Genomic DNA, 21,808 nt, shown 5'->3' on the forward strand with positions numbered 1-21,808 from the left:
TCGGGTGGAGTGTCCTAGTCGGAAGCAAGAGGCTTTTGTGCAATACAAACTGCTTGAAATAGCATAAAATATACTGAAATAATCTATAAATGTATTTTTTGTTGACTGTTCGATGTAGTGTATCCAATAAGTATAAAGGATTTTAAAATTAACAAAAGGTTTCCACCTTTTTTGTTAACAAGTGGGAGTAAGCAGAACAGCTACATGTACTGTTATCTCTAGAGCCAGCAGAGGTCAAATTTCATCCAATCAGTGATGACTTATTACTCTCTTTGTCTAAACATGTGCTAGCTCAGGCTGTCAAACACTTCAACGGTGCCATCTTTTATTAATTTTCAGGACACAGTACTGAATACTCGTACTTTTTATACATATATGGAAATTAAAATTAATAACTTTTATTCATTTTTTATATTATTTATTCCATTATGTAAAATATATACAATTTGTGGGTTTTTTTCACTCATGTGATATAAAAAAAATGTTTCATGTTTTCATGTTTATCGTTTGCGTTCATGATTCAAGATAAAACTATACAAATGTCACTATGATTTTTTTTTTAAACTATTGGCAAATATCGTCTTTTAAATATTTATTTTTTATTTTTATTCCCCCCCTCCCTCCCCGGTAGTGACAACATCAAGTGGGACCGATTGACAATTTTATTTTTCCCCACCCCTGGGTGGTGGTGATGATAAACCCATTTGTGGGGATTGGGTTTTTTGCTTACATGCAACATATTACAAGTCATTATGCAAGTCAGTAGAATAGTGATTTCTGTCTGGCTGTCTAACCATCGTTATCATTTCGTTACGGTTCCTGTAATGCTAGTTGTGTATGATGCAGTTCCAGTCTAGATATCACCTTGCTATGTGTACTAGTCCTATCGGTTCCTGTATTGCTAGTTGTGTATGACGCAGTTCCAGTCTAGATATCACCTTGCTATGTGTACTAGTCCTATCGGTTCCTGTATTGCTAGTTGTGTATGACGCAGTTCCAGTCTAGATATCACCTTGCTATGTGTACTAGTCCCTATCAGTTCCTGTATTGCTTGTTGTGTATGACGCAGTTCCAGTCTAAATATCACCTTGCTATGTGTACTAGTCCTATCGGTTCCTGTATTGCTAGTTGTGTATGACGCAGTTCCAGTCTAGATATCACCTTGCTATGTGTACTAGTCCTATCGGTTCCTGTATTGCTAGTTGTGTATGACGCAGTTCCAGTCTAGATATCACCTTGCTATGTGTACTAGTCCTATCGGTTCCTGTATTGCTAGTTGTGTATGACGCAGTTCCAGTCTAGATATCACCTTGCTATGTGTACTAGTCCCTATCAGTTCCTGTATTGCTTGTTGTGTATGACGCAGTTCCAGTCTAGATATCACCTTGCTATGTGTACTAGTCCTATCGGTTCCTGTATTGCTAGTTGTGTATGACGCAGTTCCAGTCTAGATATCACCTTGCTATGTGTACTAGTCCTATCGGTTCCTGTATTGCTAGTTGTGTATGACGCAGTTCCAGTCTAGATATCACCTTGCTATGTGTACTAGTCCCTATCAGTTCCTGTATTGCTTGTTGTGTATGACGCAGTTCCAGTCTAGATATCACCTTGCTATGTGTACTAGTCCTATCGGTTCCTGTATTGCTAGTTGTGTATGACGCAGTTCCAGTCTAGATATCACCTTGCTATGTGTACTAGTCCTATCGGTTCCTGTATTGCTAGTTGTGTATGACGCAGTTCCAGTCTAGAATCACCTTGCTATGTGTACTAGTCCTATCGGTTCCTGTATTGCTAGTTGTGTATGACGCAGTTCCAGTCTAGATATCACCTTGCTATGTGTACTAGTCCCTATCTTGTTGTGTATGTTCCACCTTGTATTGCTAGTATCGGTTCCTGTGTATGATGCAGTTCCAGTCTAGATATCACCTTGCTATGTGTACTAGTCCTATCGGTTCCTGTATTGCTAGTTGTGTATGACGCAGTTCCAGTCTAGATATCACCTTGCTATGTGTACTAGTCCCTATCAGTTCCTGTATTGCTTGTTGTGTATGACGCAGTTCCAGTCTAGATATCACCTTGCTATGTGTACTAGTCCTATCGGTTCCTGTATTGCTAGTTGTGTATGACGCAGTTCTAGTCTAGATATCACCTTGCTATGTGTACTAGTCCTATCGGTTCCTGTATTGCTAGTTGTGTATGACGCAGTTCCAGTCTAGATATCACCTTGCTATGTGTACTAGTCCTATCGTTGTTTTCCCCATTGACTAGCAAGTACAATAAATCTGTATAACTGAACACTTCTTAAACCCATCTCTCACAAAGCTAAAATTCATTATCGTGTCTTACAACATCACTTAGGGGCATGGTGCAAATCATTTACTGCATAACCTACAAGTGGTTTGCATAGTTATTCCACACTTTCAGTATTTTAATTGACAGCAGATTTCTCTCATGCTGTCACACTGGGGACTATCGGCTGTCAATCAAGACATCATGCATACCACTCGTACGTTTATGCGGTAACTTTAACATGTGTAAGTACCAAATGTTTGACATCCAGTTAATAAATCATTGTGCTCTAGTGGTGTCGTTAAACAAAACAAACTTAAACTTAACACGTGTAAGATGTATAAATCCATTGTGTCCTTTATCTTTGAAAAAAAGAGGTAACTGTTTGAGAACTTAGTGGTTGTATTAAATTCACTAAATACAGAAAGGTTTATAACTGTAAACATGAGCAATATGTGCTGATAGCGGCTGTATTGCAGAAAGGTTTATAACTGTAAACATGAGCAATATGTGCTGATAGCGGCTGTAATACAGAAAGGTTTATAACTGTAAACATGAGCAATATGTGCTGATAGCGGCTGTAATACAGAAAGGTTTATAACTGTTAACATGAGCAATATGTGCTGATAGCGGCTGTAATACAGAAAGGTTTATAACTGTTAACATGAGCAATATGTGCTGATAGCGGCTGTATTACAGAAAGGTTTATAACTGTTAACATGAGCAATAGGTGCTGATAGCGGCTGTATTACAGAAAGGTTTATAACTGTAAACATGAACAATAGGTGCTGATAGCGGCTGTATTACAGAAAGGTTTATAACTGTAAACATGAGCAATAGGTGCTGATAGCGGCTGTATTACAGAAAGGTTTATAACTGTAAACATGAACAATATGTGCTGATAGCGGCTGTAATACAGAAAGGTTTATAACTGTAAACATGAGCAATAGGTGCTGATAGCGGCTGTAATACAGAAAGGTTTATAACTGTTAACATGAGCAATATGTGCTGATAGCGGCTGTAATACAGAAAGGTTTATAACTGTAAACATGAACAATATGTGCTGATAGCGGCTGTAATACAGAAAGGTTTAAATAACTGTAAACATGAACAATAGGTGCTGATAGCGACTGTAATACAGAAAGGTTTATAACTGTAAACATGAACAATAGGTGCTGATAGCGGCTGTAATACAGAAAGGTTTATAACTGTAAACATGAGCAATAGGTGCTGATAGCGGCTGTAATACAGAAAGGTTTATAACTGTAAACATGAGCAATAGGTGCTGATAGCGGCTGTAATACAGAAAGGTTTATAACTGTAAACATGAGCAATAGGTGCTGATCGGCTGTAATACAGAAAGGTTTATAACTGTGAACATGAACACTTTATGCCTACTAATGAACACGCTGAAACCACAGTCATTGTCCACTTAGTTTGTGTTATAATATTTATGTATGTATGTATGCACAGACATTATGATATGAAGTATGTCCAAGGTTCGGCTACCTTGACAAGGAACTTGACTCTGTTGACTCTGACCAGCCTCAGTGGCGTTGTGGTAGGCCATCGGTCTACAGGCTGGTAGGTACTGGGTTCGGATCCCAGTCAAGGCATGGGATTTTTAATTCAGATACCGACTCCAAACCCTGAGTGAGTGCTCCGCAAGGCTCAATGGGTAGGTGTAAACCACTTGCACCGACCAGTGATCCATAACTGGTTCAACAAAGGCCATGGTTTGTGCTATCCTGCCTGTGGGAAAAGATCCCTTGCTGCTAATCAGAAGAGTAGCCCATGTAGTGGTGACAGCGGGTTTCCTCTTAGAATCTGTGTGGTCCTTAACCATATGTCTGACGCCATATAACCGTAAATAAAATGTGTTGAGTGCGTCGTTAAATAAAACATTTCTTTCTTCCTTTCTGTTGACTCTGCTATAGAAAACAAATCTGTCCTGCTCTCAGGTTGATTATTTATGATGTTGTTTATGTTCACACAACATCTGCTAACCCCATTTATTACTGTCAAAGTCTGTAGGTCTGAAACCATCTGTTTCTATTGCATGCTGCATCTGGCTTTACAAGCATGCATTACTAGTATACGCATGTACCTAAGGACACCTTAGTCCCTCCACCCCCCACCCCTCTCCAGCTCATCTCCTTATTAGGGCCATTCCGATAACAATTACAAAACAATCTGATGGGTGGCAGGCCTAACGATTTCCAGTGTCAGGCTTTTACATCTTACTAAGCTGAGCACAACAGGTTTTGGTCTGTTCTCAGCACACCATGGTCTCTTTAGTGCAGTGGTGTTATTAATAGCTGGTGAAGAGTTGTACATATTCAGAAATGCATTTCAAGTTAATCTAATTACAACTTAACATTCCATTGGTTTTGACTTGAAATGTTTTGGGGTTAGAATGTTTGGTCTTAATTTGGGCTGGCTTGTTTTGGGCACACCCAGTTATCAGTTCAGCTTTGGTGCAGTCCTAATGTCCTGAATTTGTGGGAAACACTTTTTCCATTTCATGTCCTGTGATCACCGGAACACAGTACATACTATGGCCTTTACTGTATCAGTCATAGGGCACTGGTTGGAATGGGAATATCTTGAATCCACTGAGGGAAGTTGATCTACCACTGAGCTACATACATCTTCTGTTTTATCTATCTATCTGTCTGTCTGTCTATCTGTCTATATATATATATATATATAATGGCTTCCATTAAAAAAAAAAAAAAATTCTGTAAGTAGTGAAGAAAAACCCCCAAAACTCCCAAACCCTCCAACCCTCCCCCAAACCCCCCAAAACCAAACCAAACAAACCAAAACCACCCAAAAAACCCCAAAACAACCCCAAAACAACCCCAAAATACCCCCAAGTGAAGAAACAAACAAAAAAACCTAACCCAAAACCCAACACAAAAAGAAATGAATACTGCACTGAACATGCTTTCATTCATGTATGTAACAGCTCTCAGAAATGGATTATTTTATTTATTACCCTGCATCATACATTTTGTTACATGATGCGTGTCCCACATAACAGGTACATCGACATGTATAGACTTGTAGGCTGGAAGCTACGGGTTGTGCACCCAACCACAAATATTGATTATTCAGCTGTGGATCCGTGTCCATAGAAAATGTTAATACACAAATTACTATTCTGTGAAAAAAAAGAGAGAGAAAAAACCCTTGTTAAAATGTTAATAGTGTGTAAGGAATCTGTATGTAATAATCATCAACATCAATACAGTGCTATATAATTAATCTGCGTGCATACTGCCCTTGGCATGCATTCTTGAAAACCCAGTCAGTCACCTTGGACAGAAAAGTAAGAGAAACGGAGAACAGTTTACATGTTCCCAAACTTTTTCTTCTGTCTATACCTGGATCAGTCTATTATTCCAGTGAGGGTGTTCAGGTTGTGTGAAGTGGTAATTTGCTCCAGGTGTAGACTGGTTTGATGGATGAGACCTTATCTCTTCCACTCACTGATTACCTAATGTGATACACTCCAGTTACCTGGCATATACAAGTGTTTGGCAGGATTGGCAGCCACTGGCTTCAGTGTTGGTTCCATCTTTAATTTATTCATTAATTTACCAATGTTTGACACCCATTAATTAGCCGATATATTTTTCATGCTGGGATGTGAGTAAATATTCATTCATGTATTCCAAGGTGGTTTGGGGATGGAACGTAGCCCAGTGGTAAAGCACTTGCCTGATGTGCAGTTAGACAAGGATGGATCCCTGTCGGTGGTCCCATTGGACTATTTCTCATTCCAGCCAATGTGTAGTGGGTTGCCTCTCTAAGACTATATGTCAGAATTACCAAATGTTTCACATCCAATAGCCGATGATTAAAAAATCAATGGCTCTAGTGGTTTCGTCAGACTTTTAACTTTCATTCATTCATTTGTTCATTCATTCATTTATTAATTAATTAATTCATTCATTAATTCATTCATTCATTCATTCATTCATTCATTCATTCATTTTTACTAACTATTATTTTGGTGAAGTGTATATGTTCAGGTGGGTGCCAATTTTAAGGGCATTCTCGAACCTTCATGAAAATAAATGAAATGTGAAAACAACCTTTAATTTAAATTAAATTTACATACGTCCTTGGTGGTATAGTGGTTATATCATCAGATTTATGGCTGGTAGGTACTGGGTTCACATCCCAATACTGGCTTCCGCCCACATTTGATGCATAACTCACTGGGGATGAGCATTATAAGGCTACTAGAGCAAACTCACTGACCATTAACACTTGACCATTAACACTTGACCATTAACACTTGACCATTAACACTTGACCATTAACTTCCTTTCCTGGACACATGCACAGCCCAGATAGCTGAAGGGTGTGTCCAGGACAGTGTGCTTGGACCTGAGATATAAACACAAACTGAGAATGTAAAATGAAATTCAGATTTAGTTTGTTTAGATCATTCTTTACTATCTGAACTTTATAAACACAGGACATGGAGTTTAGTAAAAGTGGACATGTATGCTGTATGCTATATATCGGCTCACCCTGACCATTGTCAGATTAGCAAATTTCTATAAAAAAATTATATAAAGTCCTTAAAATCCTTACAACATTTGGTATTTGGCTAATAAAATGTTCTTAAAATTAGCCATTTTATAATATTTATCAAAAAATACTATATATAAAACAAATCATCTAGAACCAAATTATTGTCAGTGTGATCCGTGGTATATATGTAGTTTTATATGTTACAAAGGTGAGGAAAATAATGACAATGCAGTGTGCGATTCTGGTTTCAAAAATTAAAGTACCATAAGGACTTCCTGTTTGCAAATGTTGAGAGCCCGCCACCAACCCAGCGAGCCCTACCACGTGTCTCCAGTAGAACAGACGATACACTAAATGTTGAGAGCCCGCCACCAACCCAGCGAGCCCTACCACGTGTCTCCAGTAGAACAGACGATACACTAAATGTTGAGAGCCCGCCACCAACCCAGCGAGCCCTACCACGTGTCTCCAGTAGAACAGCGATACACTAAATGTTTTGCATGAAACCATGGAAACGATTGCTATTCAAGATTGTGGTTTGCCAGGATTTCGAGATATATGACTGTGTCATTTCGAAAAATCAATGTCATTTGTACAGATAATTTTTGCAAGCTCGTATGCTAGCCAAGTTTGAGAGTCCTACATGATTTTTGCAAGCCTCTCCTCAAAATCGCACACTGCAATGTGTAGCAGAGACCTCTTGGTACTGTGACCTAAGAGACTGTGGACTACAGGTAGAGTTGTATGTTTTGTGTGATTTCAGAAAGGAAACACTGCCCTGCACATCGCCTCGCTCGCTGGCCACGAAGACATCATCAAGATCCTCGTTGAAAATGGAGCCAAGGTCAATGTACAGGCACAGGTAATACATGGACATTTCTATTATTGAATTAATAAACAGTCAGTCAGTGAGACGCTGATAGGCAATTTGACTAAAACCAGTGATCATGGTAAGTGTGGTTAAATAATCATTGTATTGATTACACCAGCATGCAGAGGCCTCAGTATTCAAGTTTTTTGGAATAAAATAGTTTTGAAAAAGTAGACTGAATGTATAGTATAGTTTAATATTTTGAAATATTTCCAATTAAACATGAATCATTTTGTACTAATTGACTTACTTTCTTTAAGTACATTTAGGGGTGCAGAAATGGAAAATATTTAACTAGCCCGCCGGACCAGAACCAACTAAATTTTACTAGCCGGACAGAATTTCGACTAGTCCGCCAGTCTATAGAACAATATATTATTAACAGTATTATAATATACAGGGTCTTCCCTTCAAATGATATATATAGATATATATTGACAAAACATTACTAATAGCACTTGGTAAGTAATCAACATCACATGTCAAACAAAATCAAAAAGACGGATAGACTGTCGGGCTGGTAGTTGCATTTTTTAAATCGTCTGTCTGTATGTATTTATTTCTAATTATTACGTGTTATTTAGTTTATTGCCTTATTCTAAGGGTGTATTTATTGTTAATGTTAATGTGATTGTTTCTAATTATTACGTGTTATTTAGTTTATTGCCTTATTCTAAGGGTGTATTTATTGTTAATGTTAATGTGATTGTTTTTAATTATTACATGTTATTTGTTTATTGCCTTATTCTAAGAGTGTATTTATTGTTAATGTTAATGTGTTTGTTTCTAATTATTACGTGTTATTTGTTGTCCAGGCTGGCTTCACTCCCCTGTACATGGCAGCCCAAGAAGGTCACGCAGAGGTCCTCAAGTTCCTGTTAGGGAACGGAGCCAACCAGAGCCTGGCCACTGAGGTAAGCAGCTCATCGCACAGAGCCGACACAAATCACAGTTGAAGCTCATTTCACATTTTTTGTTTTCACAAAGTAGACTGGATATTTTTCAGCTTTTAAAACATTATTTCAGTAAATGTTTATTTTTAAAAAGGCATACATGCCACATCTCTGTCATTAACAAAATCAGTTTTTTTGTGAACACTACATGATAAATTATCAATTAATTTTACTGTGTTTTTAGTAAAACACTCATCTGATGTGCAGTAGGTTCAATTTATTTTGATGTATATATATCCAGTTACGGTTCAAGCATTCTGTCCTGGGCACATACCTCAGTGATCAGATTTGCCTGTCCAGGACAGTGGGTTGATGGTTAATTGGTACTGAGAGAGAAGTCAGTGTTGTGACTTTACACTTCACCATTGAGACATTACAGCTTGCTATGGGTGCGAACCCTGTACCTACCAGTCATAAAGATACTGAGGCCTTTTAGTAAATAACCGCGAGACGTAGCCCAATCTAGCATCACGACATCAGTGCATCATGACTGGTATATCAAAGGCCGTGGTATATTCTATCCTGTCTGTGGGATGGTGCATATAAAAGATCCCTTGCTACTAATAGAAAAAATGTAGCGGGTTTCATCTCTGTAACTGTCAAAATTACCATACGTTTGACATCCAATAGCCGATGATTAATAAATCAATGTGCTCTAGTGGTGTCACTAAACAAAACAAACTTTAAACTTTTTTAGTAAATAAATTTATCGCTGTAGTACATACATCCTGTAACAACACGTTTACTGTTGTGAATATTTGATAAACGAACTGCATGGTTTTTGTTGACAGGATGGGTTCACTCCCCTGGCTGTAGCTCTTCAACAAGGCCATGAGAAGGTGGTTAGTGTGCTCCTCGAACATGACAGCAAGGGCAAGGTTCGCCTGCCTGCCCTGCACATCGCCGCTAAGAAAGACGACGTCAAGTCGGCGGCGCTGCTGCTACAGAACGAACAGAACAACGTCGACACGCAGACCAAAGTGAGTGGACCTTCTCAGTTATCTACCCTTGATTTCACCGTTTTAAACTTGTCTTAAGAAGATACTGTGAAAAGTTTAAATATTTTTAACATTTGAAATTGCAGTGATTATATTTATATGAGGTCATCTTTGTTGTAAATAGTAAATACTGTGTGTTTGAGTTAATACAGGCCTGTTTGTCAATCCATTTCATTTATTAAATAAATAAATATTGTCTGAAAACCACCAGCCTAAACCACCACCCTCCCCCCCCCCCCCCCCCCCCCCAAGAAAAAAATAATACCATTTAATAGTATGATGGTATATGTTTATATTATGCTTTGGGTAATGTCTAAAACCGTTTCAGGGATATGTAAATGGAATGCATGTGAATAGCATGCAAATATATTTTTTGTTTGTGTGTGTGTGTGTATGTGTGTGTGAGTGTTAGTGTGTGTGTGTAAGAGTGTGTGTGTGTGTGTAAGTGTTTGTGTGTCTGTGTCTGTGTGTGTGTGGTTGAGAGTGTGTGTTTGTGTGTGTGTGTCTGTGTGTGTGTGTTTGTCTGTGTGTGTGTGTGTGTGGTTGAGAGTGTGTGTTTGTGTGTATCCGTCTATGTAGGTGGATAGGTATGTTCATGGGTGTATATGTGTTTGTATGTGTTTGTGTGTATGTGTGTGTGTGTTACACCAGTTTGTCACAGTCTTTTATAATATTAAGACATGTATGCATTGTTATAGTTTAAAAATAATCTGCATTGTTGTTGTAACTGTTGGTACTAATAAACGTGTATAGAGTGTTTTGTAAACATCATCTAACTCATGACTTGCTCTCCCATGCTCTCACAGAGTGGAGGCCTCGTTAATGACACAACTAAGGTTGGTTTTCATTGGTTTGTTGTCATAACTTGTTTGTCTTGCATTCTCTCATTGGTTGTCACCACGTGTTCTGTTTGTCAAGTGTTTAATGCATTTATTCCCTGTCTCTTGTAAACATACCAGTATTGTTGTGCAGTGTGTATTTTAAAAACAAATCTCTGATTGTGTTGAGCTATTAATAATTTAAAAAAGCATTAAAGAAGGAGTGGTACGTAGCCCAGTGGTAAAGCACTCACTTGATGCACGATCGATCCCCGTCGATGGGTCCGTTGAGCTATTTCTTGTTCAAGCCAGTGCAGGGTGTAGGGTGTTTCCTCTCTAAGACTACATGTCAAAATGTCAAAATGTTTGACATCCAATAGCCAATTATTAATAAACCAGTGTGCTCTAGTGGTGTTGTTAAACAAAACAAAGGTTAACTAAAATTAAAGGCCACCTGTTTAGTCTTGCTATTTGAGGATATATTTCCAGTTGGGATTCCACTCAGTTGGTAGAGCACTGTTGAAGTGCTTGTATCGTAGTAGTGGATCCACTTGGTGCACCCATTCTCCAATTCTTTATTCCCGATCCAACTAGTGCCCCACGACTGGTATATCAAAGTCTGTGGTATGTGTTGCATTGTCTGTGGGAAAATGCATATAAAAGATCCACCAGAAATTGTCAAATGTTTGATATTCAGTTGCTGATGATTAATAAATTGATGTGCCACCAAACAAACATTTAACTTTACCTGGTAAGAAAAACAGGGAAAACAAATACCAATCTACTATATGCAGAAATAAACTTTTAACAATGGTTTATTTGTAAATGTCTTGTAAGCTTGTGTTTGCACATTCCTTTCTTTTTTCATTACACATTAGTGACATGGTCATGTCAAATAAAGTTGTTTTTAGCTGGTTTGTGTTTATCATTTTTTTAAAGTTGTGTTGCATTTTGTGTGTTTTTTTCTTTTTTTTCTCCATATATTTGTTTTTGTTGCTAAGCAACGGTAAACTGTTTTACTGTCCTGTTTGTGCACCAATCATTTTCATGTGTGTTTTGGACAAGGTTATTGTTTTTCAATATGTGTTAATTAATGTAATATATTCTATTAGAATCCGAATTAGCTAGTTTAGATAGAAATAACCTACAGAAACTATCACCATTGTGATAGATAAAGCAAATCCAACCCAAGGGACATGTTTTTGTAAACCTTGGCTGTTGCATATATTATTTTGGATTTAATTTATCTATATCTCATAATGTACGGTAACTGATTCTTTTTCTTTCCCCCTTAATTACAATAACAAAACATTTGTAAACATTTGTTTATTCTTGACCAAGTTGTAAACATTTCACCTACAAACTTGTTTAATAATACTTGAAGAAATAAAGTCCCCATTCTACAACAACATAAAACAGGCAACCACTTCACCATTAATATACAGTGGGATAAATTTACTTATTTGTCAAAATATTTTTAAAACAAAGATTCAACATTTTACAAGAGTTTTGACATCAGTTGCGTATACTTGGCATATTTAGATATTGTACAGCCTGAGGACCAGTCAGATATTTGTTTTTATCTCCAAGTAAAAGCTAGCTAATCCAGTGGGAATTAATGAGAAAATATATATCCCATAATATTAGTTAAAATTTACAGTAATCTGCAAAATGTATTGTTAAAATCACTTTCTAGTATCTTGATATTGTGAGAAATGTTCCTGTATGTTTCAGAAATAATAATGCAATTGTGTTATGGATAGTTTGCATATTGATATCAGAGATAGGAAGATTTGTGTCACAGATTTATTCCATATATATGGCAATTATATGATAAATAGATAAATACATTCACACACCCCTCCTAAACACATACATATATATATACATGCAAACACGTGCACACACACACACAGACTTAAAAATTGTTAAACATTTAGTTTTTTGTGTGTCATAATAATAATAATAGTAAATGACTCTTGAAAAGTTACATTTAAGTTGCATTATTACTGTTACCGGTTTTTGTCTACTACATCAATGTAAGATGTTTTATAAAATGTGTTAAACAAACACTTTTGTATTATATGCTTTGTCGTTTGTTTTTGTCTTTATTTTCTCCAAATTTAGAGATGTGTTCCAATGACATTAATTAAAGACAAAATTCAAATTCTTAGATTTTAAATTATTTTTTAATTTTTTCAGAGTGGCTTTACCCCGCTGCACATTGCTTCTCACTATGGTAACACAAATGTGGCCAAGCTACTCATTACTCGTGGGGCAGAGGTCAACTTCAAGGCCAAGGTCAGTTATCAATATTTGAATTCATTTACTGATGTATTTATCATTTATGTACTTGTTACACAATTTCAGATTTTAGTATCAACATGTTACACAATTTCAGATTTTAGTGCCATCTTGTTACAAAATTTCAGATTTTAGTGCCACCTTGTTACACAATTGTCAGGTTAACTATACGTCACAGTCTGATCAATTTCCATCATGTAGCTTTTCATTGGTTGTATGGCATTGGTGACCTGGTCATCACCTAGGAGCAGCCAGTCGTGTGTCTTGAAATTGTAAACACATGTACATGTGTAAACAACTATGTGTTATCAAAACTAACAACAGATATGTAAGAAATGCAGTTTTTGTATAATTATTTTGTTAATACACATGCATGATATAAATGTGTTAATAGTGGAAAATGTAAATGTTATGTGTCCCTGGCGGTGTGTAGCTGTATAGAGATAAACATTGTGACTGTTGTGTTTTTCAGAATAACATCACACCCCTGCATGTGGCATCTCGCTGGGGGAAAGCTAACATGGTGACATTGTTGCTAGACAACCAAGCAACCATTGATGAGAGAACTCGCGTAAGATGAATGTTTTTGTACATTTTGATTTCTAATTATCAATTATAATTTTGTTTGACAAAAATATGTTCCATTTTATTTTATTTTGTGGGGGGGGGGGGATGTTATAGTTTGACTCTTTGTTAGATTTAGTACCAAATATTCAGGATGTGTTTATGGCATATTTTGACAATTTCCTTTTAGTAATATTAACATCGTTAAGAAATGAATGTCATAAAAACTGATTTTTAATGTATTATTTGTTTACCCTTTTTATTTTGTATGTCTGTTGGTGTTTGAGGAAATAACAAATAAATTGTTAAAATGGCCAAAATAGGAATGACTAGGAATGACAATTTGAAATGAAGTCCATACTCATTATTTACAACTGTTTGTTTCATGAAATTGTTATGATGAAAATGTGTATTTACATTTAATCATTTGTTTTTGTTGTTGTGTTTCAGGATGGGTTAACTCCCTTGCACTGTGCATCTCGTTCGGGTCACGAGGGTGTTGTTGATCTTCTCCTGGAACGTGGCACTCCAAACTCGTCAAAAACAAAGGTCAGTCTCCTGCTGATAGCAACATGTTCTACAAAACTGAAATTAATAGTATAGAGCTGGTGTTTTATTAATTTAGGAGTAGGTTTGCTGAATTATTTGTAATGGAAAATTGGTTGTCACTGCCCCTCAGAAACAAAGATAAAATGAAATAATGGAGTATGATTAGCGTGAAAAGAAGGGGTAAATGGAGATAAAATGAAATAATGAAATGGAGAGAGGAATAATGAAAAAATGAGAAAGTATAAGGGATAAACAGAGTGAAGAAAGTTTGAAAATAAAATGAAAGAGGGGGGATGAGAATAAATAAAAGATATATTTGTCAGAGGACCTTAATAAGAGTGAAAATATTTTGTTTTAATGACTTTAAAATTTAGTTAAATGCTATTTTCAAGTTGAAGCCCTGTTCTTGTTATAAATTTCTTTTTTTTAATATATATATGCCAGTCTGCTAAGACATTTTGAACCCTAGAAATTTTGAATATTTTAATCTGTAGTAATCATATTATAGTGACAAATGTTTGTTGTTTTCAGAATGGTTTGACCCCGCTTCATATGGCTGCACAGGGCGACCATGTTGACTGTGCGCGTCTGCTGCTGTACCACAAGGCTCACCTCGACGAGATCACTGTCGTTAGTATTGATGTTTAGTTATTATATTTAGAACACTTTTAATTTAAAATCTTTAATATTAAAACCCCCATTTCAATGCGGAAAATTAAGTTTAGTATAAAAATGTATTTATTTTTCTAGTCCTAATTTAGATTTATGAGTGATGGCAAACAGAACAGCATTTGCTTTGATAAAATTGACTACACCTCAAAATAAAACCTAAAACACAGACTTTCATTTTTTTAATAGAAAAAATTATTTTTAAAAATCACACTCAAGATGGGGAAAACCGTACTCTTTCAAGAAAACTGAACAGAAATTATGCTCCTGGAAATAAGAAAGTGTCTAGGGATATTGATTGTAACCAACATATATAAACTATTTTAATATTATAACATGGATACAGTACAACACTTGACTAAATTGTTTAAATAACTAAAGTCTGTAAAAATGCATTTTTAAAATTGTGTATTATATATTTCTACATCAATTCATTTAAAATTTAATTTTTTCTGAAAATGATTATGATGCATTTTTTAAATGTAATAATTTTTACGTGTATGTGCTCTGTTTGTGTTGAGGTATTTTGAAATCTAACAATGTTGTTTGTGTTTCAGGACTACCTGACTCCGCTTCACGTGGCTGCTCACTGTGGGAACGTCAAGACGGCCAAACTGCTCCTCGACAGGAAGTGTGAGGCCAACGCTCGAGCTTTGGTACGCGCCTTTCTAATCAGCTATCTTGGTTTTGTGTCTTGTCTGTAGTTTAGAGATCATTGTTTTGTTATTACTACTCAAAGTATAATACAGGTGTTAATAATCATAATAATAATACATAATTATATTAATTTCATCTGCTTCAAAGTAATTCATTAGTAACACAATGTTTGTTTCTCTGTAAAATTCATTAGTAATACAATGTTTGGTTCTCTGTAATTCATTAGTAATACAATGTTTCTCTGTAAAATTCATTAGTAATACATAGACAAAACTACATATATGTGGTTTTCTGATTTCTGTATTCCACGAGTGTATTTCCTGCAGAAAACCCCGATGCCGCAGGCAGAGGGGTTTCCGGCAGGAAATACACTCGTGGAATACAGAAATCAGAAAACCACATATATGTAGTTTTGTATTTATTACATACCCTAAATTGGAATTTTTTTTCCAAATAATAATTTAGAAATTGTAACACTGCTAGCTAATGACGGGGATTTCTAAATTTACACAACTAGGACAGCTGTGTTACTATGCGGACCGAAGAACCACCAATTATTACACAAAGGAATATAGTTCTATTTAAACAATAAACAGAAATAAGAAAAAACTAGTGAAAAGTTACCTATAATTTTAATGATATTGTTTGAAATGCCTTTTAAAGACAATGTAATCGATAAAATTCACGAACAATATAATATTTAATTTGCTCGTAATACGTCAGAAAACCTTCAGTGTGCCAGTTTTAATAACGAAGAAAAATGTCAAGAATTGTTCACTCAGTGTCTGAGTCGTCATCGGTGTGATTTCTTTTATTGATGTTCATGGAATTATTCGTTGCTGAAAAGTTTAAGTTTATAATTAAATGTGCCTCCATAAATCATCGCTCCACTGAATAATCCGGTTGACAGTTCATTCAAGTTTTCTACGTGAGGAGACGGCATTGTTGCTAAAGTCGACGACAGTCACTTTTCGAACCCTTGTTTTGGCTTCGTACACAATAAATATAGCATATCTTACCGTAATTTCACTAGAAATCCATATTTTGTAAAAGGTGCAATTTTTTAATCACAAGATTTTGTTCAAAGACATCCAGGTGCATTAGTAATGTTAAGAAAAAAAAAAATTCAATAGCAATTTTACATTGGAATTTGTTCAAAAAGGAAACGTTGTGTACCCAGTTTATGGTTATTGTAAGGAGATGCAAAGTGACGTCATTGGAATACTGATGTCATTTAAATTCAAAATTAGTTATATTATTACAATGCTGCGCCACATTAAAATAAAAACTAGTCTACTAACCTTGACCCCTGTCAAATTCCTATAACAAGCAGACAACGCTGTTTACAGGTCGGTACTTTTATTATTTTTCATAATTCTGGACAAAATATTAATTTGAAGTTTTGAAAGATGAAAGAAATAAAACGTACCTTTTGTCAAATATATCATATCAGAAAATTACGGTTGGAGATGTTTTATTTATTGAAAAAGAATAAGAATTGTGTACGATGTAACAAGCCAAAACAAGGGTCCATAAAGTGACTGTCGTCGACCTTAACTATCGTGGATTAAAAGCTCGTTGGTTAGTAGTGTTCCCATCTCAAGTTTTGGTATCGCGCTCATTAAATTGTAAATATCTGTCACCGTTTTCGTCTGTTTTCAGTTCAAATTTTCCACAAAATAACATTTTAAACAAACCAAGCACAATCTTTGTTTACATATCGCGAAGGGCATTCCCGGTAACCATGTGCTATAAATAGTAGCGTTGAATACGGTATAGTTCCGGCAGTTGAGTTGAATACGGAAAGTTGTATTCAATTCTTGTATTCTGAGCTGTATTTATATAGTAAGATTTAATGGGTATGTAATAAAATGTTTGTTTCTCTCTGTAAAATCTATTAGTAATACAATGTTTGTTTCTCTGTAATCTATTAGTAATACAATGTTTGTATCTCTGCAATCTATTAGTAATACAATGTTTGTATCTCTGTTTGCAGAATGGTTTCACTCCACTACACATCGCCTGTAAGAAGAATCGGATCAAGGTCGTAGAGCTGCTGTTGAAGTACGGAGCCTCCATTGAAGCAACCACTGAGGTACATCGCATCAACCAAAACTAATCAATCAACCATTTGATACGTGTTTACATTCACTGAAAGTTCACGTCTGTCTTAGGCACATTCTCCGAATTGCCGGCTCGATGTATCCAAAACACTTTATACAACCTCACAATTGATTATCACTTGTAGATTGGTCCTACCTCTTCCATGTATTGTTTAGTCCACCCAACCATTGTCCATGAATTCTACTGTGTAAAACTAGGAATACTGGCATTCTATAAACATTTACTTGGCTTTATCAAAATATTTCTTATTTTGTTTTTAATATAATAATTTAAAATCTTCAGCTTAAAGTTGTATTTAGAATTGCACTGTGCAAGTTTGCAGGGAAAAGCCTTCAGCTTGACTGTAGCTACCATAACAGTTGAAGAAGCCTTCGGCTTGACTATAGCTACCATAACCCACAATGTCCTAAATTTAATGCACTGACAAAAAATAGATAGTGCAAAAGTAGATTTGTGCGAGTGACACACAAATGAAATGATTATTCTCGCAGTTTTCAAAGGTCTGCCATGATTATTACGTATGCTTGGACATAAAAATAATGCCATATTGAAACAATTTATTTTGCCTTATTTGATGGAAAATGCATTTGAATAGTGAGTTATTTATTTATTTATTTATTTATTGCCTCTAGTTCTTAACTCTGCTAATGCTATGTTCATTGCTGTGAGTTAACTGTACGACTGCTGTAAGTGTGAGTGTGTTGATATTTCAGTCTGGTTTGACTCCGCTGCACGTGGCCAGCTTCATGGGTCACATGAACATCGTGATCTACCTGATCCAGCACAACGCCAACCCCAACACGCCGACGCTGCGTGGGGAGACGTCGCTTCACCTGGCGGCCCGCGCCAACCAGACGGACATCATCCGCATCCTGCTGAGAAACAATGCAACTGTCGACGCCACAGCCAGGGTACGTGGGCACAAAGATACACGCTTTGACCTCAGTTTGTAGCGCTAGTTTGACCTACTTAGTCTTAATCATGATTAAAATTGAATATAATCGAAAGCTGATCAATTGGAAGGCACTGATATGATGATCAGTTCTGAAAATCCATAATCAGATTGTTGTGAGAAATGTTTTCTGTAATTGAGCCTATAGTTTAGGTGATGGAATTGCTAAAAATATACTGAGGTTTTTCTTTGTTTTCATATGTACATAAAGAACACAAATACAAATACTGATTAGGTATTAAATAAAACAATCCATCAAAATTAGTTATTTGTAGAGTCTCTCATGTGCACAGTTCTAATAATTAAAATCCTTCTTGAGTTCATTATTCTAACATTGTAAAACCAAGAGTTGATCGGTTGGTGCAAACTGATTATAGCCGATGATCGACGATGAAATTCCAACTGATACCCAATACTACTACACAGTCACAGTTTAAAATGTGCTAAGGTGTCGTTAAACATTCCTTTCCTTTCCCATATTTAACACTATTTTCCTTGGTACAGGAGAAGCAGACTCCACTGCACATTGCTGCTCGTCTCGGCAACGTTGACAACGTCGTTCTGCTGCTACAACACGCGGCCTCCCCGGACGCGGTCACCAAGGACCTGTACACCCCGCTACACATCGCTGCCAAGGAGGGTCACGAGGAGGTCGCGCAGGTTCTGCTGGACCATGGCGCGTCACATGACATGACCACCAAGGTAGATCACTCCCATTGGGACACACTTTATTGTTTAATGCAGCTGAATAACAGAGAGATGTGATTTTGGTGGTTACAATATTAAACATTTACTCCATATTGAATAATTAATGTGTATATTTCATAAATGTAATATTTATATTGAATAATTAACGAGTATAGCTTATATATAATATTTAAAATTTACTTCATGTTGAATAATTAATACTACATAGATATAATGTTATAAATTTAAAATTTACCTAATATTAAAAAATTAAAGGTTCACAGTCTTCTTTCAATGTGGTATATGTCAGAACAACATATTCCTCTACATCTTGTATGTTTTTAGCTAGTCTGATATTTATAGGACATTTGGTGTGTGCTATAATTTGGACGATAATGATGGTTTTGTAAATACATCCTGTTAAGTTATTACAATGTTTGGCCATTTACAACTTTTCAACTAATGATTATTATAAACATTTATTTGTTTGCAGTTAAGATTTGAAAATGCTAGTTTGAAAAATGTGAAAATTTTAAGGTGATGATATGTGAAGAAATGAATATTTTAAGCAAATAATTAACTTTTCACCAGAAAAAAAAGAAAAAAAAGTGAAAAGTATAGAAAAATGTTTTAGTTTGTAATACCTGTGATATTTTGTTTTGCAGAAGGGCTTCACTCCGCTACACATAGCGGCAAAGTATGGAAACATCAAGGTGGCTCGTCTGCTGCTGCAGAAAGACGCGAACCCGGACGTACAGGGGAAGAACGGACTGACACCGCTACACGTCGCCACGCACTACAACCACGTGAACGTCGCTCAGCTCCTCCTTGAACACAAGGCCAACCCACACGCAGCAGCCAAGGTGAGGTATCTCAAACACTGCACTACCCATATAGGCACTCATCTGGGTTATTAGGCAGTGCACAAATTTATATTGGCTACTGCAGCTAGTTTTACCTTTAAATATCTGAAGTGAACCGCCACATGGGTTATGGTTATGTGGTGGATCAATACATTCTAAAATTAAAAGCTGGAAACTTGAGGATCACTAGAAGATTATTGATGTATTCCAACAATCAGGGGTGGGGATTTTCCTCGGATCCATGCTTTTTATCTGATGGAAAATGGCGTTTCCTCGCATTTTAATCGTCCTTGACCCAAGACCCCTCTAGATTTCCTCTCCTTTTATTTTTTACAGTTCACCACCCCGGACCCCTCTAGATTTCCTCTGTTTTACAGTTCACCAATTCCCACCCCTGAATAATGCATCTATTCTATACTGTTGTAGGCTGGTCTCTGGACACTGATACACCGCATATTAGTAGTCAGTAGTATTACTAGTATTATAAATATAATTCACATAGCGAAACAATCAGTTACCTAGGTAACAAATCATATGAACTGATTTCGGGTCATCAAAGATTTTTAAATATTATTCCTTTGTTGTAAGAGCTTTCACAAGCTTACAAAACAGTTAGTTCAATATTTCATTGCTGTTAAAACTCAATCATAGATGTAATATAAAAACAAGTATATTTTATTACAAGTATGACTTGTTTAACTTGTAGAATGGCTACACACCGCTGCATATTGCGGTTACACTGTTAAATTGTTTAACTTGTAGAACGGCTACACACCGCTGCATATTGCGGTTACACTGTTAAATTGTTTAACTTGTAGAACGGCTACACACCGCTGCATATTGCGGTTACACTGTTAAATTGTTTAACTTGTAGAACGGCTACACACCGCTGCATATTGCGGTTACACTGTTAAATTGTTTAACTTGTAGAACAGCTACACACCGCTGCATATTGCGGTTACACTGTAGAATGGCTACACACCGCTGCATATTGTGGTTACACTGTTAAATTGTTTAACTTGTAGAACGGCTACACACCGCTGCATATTGCGGTTACACTGTTAAATTGTTTAACTTGTAGAACGGCTACACACCGCTGCATATTGCGGTTACACTGTTAAATTGTTTAACTTGTAGAACGGCTACACACCGCTGCATATTGCGGTTACACTGTAGAATGGCTACACACCGCTGCATATTGTGGTTACACTGTTAAATTGTTTAACTTGTAGAACGGCTACACACCGCTGCATATTGCGGTTACACTGTTAAATTGTTTAACTTGTAGAACGGCTACACACCGCTGCATATTGTTGTTACACTGTTAAATTGTTTAACTTGTAGAACGGCTACACACCGCTGCATATTGCGGTTACACTGTTAAATTGTTTAACTTGTAGAACAGCTACACACCGCTGCATATTGCGGTTACACTGTAGAATGGCTACACACCGCTGCATATTGTGGTTACACTGTTAAATTGTTTAACTTGTAGAACGGCTACACACCGCTGCATATTGCGGTTACACTGTTAAATTGTTTAACTTGTAGAACGGCTACACACCGCTGCATATTGTGGTTACACTGTTAAATTGTTTAACTTGTAGAACGGCTACACACCGCTGCATATTGCGGTTACACTGTTAAATTGTTTAACTTGTAGAACGGCTACACACCGCTGCATATTGCGGTTACACTGTTAAATTGTTTAACTTGTAGAACGGCTACACACCGCTGCATATTGCGGTTACACTGTTAAATTGTTTAACTTGTAGAACGGCTACACACCGCTGCATATTGCGGTTACACTGTTAAATTGTTTAACTTGTAGAACAGCTACACACTGCTGCATATTGCGGTTACGCTGTTGCTACACATCACTGCATATTGCGGTTACACTGTTAAATTGTTTAACTTGTAGAACGGCTACACACAGCTGCATATTGTGGTTACACTGTT

At 36.4% G+C, this 21,808-nt stretch overlaps 1 protein-coding gene across 7 annotated transcripts in view; it reads left to right on the forward strand.

Moving 5' to 3' along the window:
- LOC121379261 (ankyrin-2-like) overlaps window positions 1-21,808 on the forward strand; it is a 253,747-nt gene that overhangs the window by 76,972 nt on the left and 154,967 nt on the right. For 5 of the 7 annotated variants that reach the window (XM_041507782.1, XM_041507784.1, XM_041507783.1 and 2 more), the window contains exons 4-16: window positions 7,604-7,702; window positions 8,527-8,625; window positions 9,456-9,644; window positions 10,469-10,498; window positions 12,683-12,781; window positions 13,257-13,355; window positions 13,799-13,897; window positions 14,429-14,527; window positions 15,124-15,222; window positions 17,220-17,318; window positions 18,061-18,258; window positions 18,804-19,001; window positions 19,652-19,849. In XM_041507782.1, the coding sequence (XP_041363716.1) occupies window positions 7,604-7,702; window positions 8,527-8,625; window positions 9,456-9,644; window positions 10,469-10,498; window positions 12,683-12,781; window positions 13,257-13,355; window positions 13,799-13,897; window positions 14,429-14,527; window positions 15,124-15,222; window positions 17,220-17,318; window positions 18,061-18,258; window positions 18,804-19,001; window positions 19,652-19,849 (1,605 nt within the window). The remainder of the gene's footprint in view (window positions 1-7,603; window positions 7,703-8,526; window positions 8,626-9,455; window positions 9,645-10,468; window positions 10,499-12,682; window positions 12,782-13,256; window positions 13,356-13,798; window positions 13,898-14,428; window positions 14,528-15,123; window positions 15,223-17,219; window positions 17,319-18,060; window positions 18,259-18,803; window positions 19,002-19,651; window positions 19,850-21,808) is intronic. The other 2 variants (XM_041507789.1, XM_041507788.1) reach the window with 1 other exon arrangement.

The sequence above is a fragment of the Gigantopelta aegis genome, chromosome 8 (genome assembly GCF_016097555.1).
Source record: "Gigantopelta aegis isolate Gae_Host chromosome 8, Gae_host_genome, whole genome shotgun sequence".
Taxonomy (NCBI): Eukaryota; Metazoa; Mollusca; class Gastropoda; order Neomphalida; family Peltospiridae; genus Gigantopelta; species Gigantopelta aegis.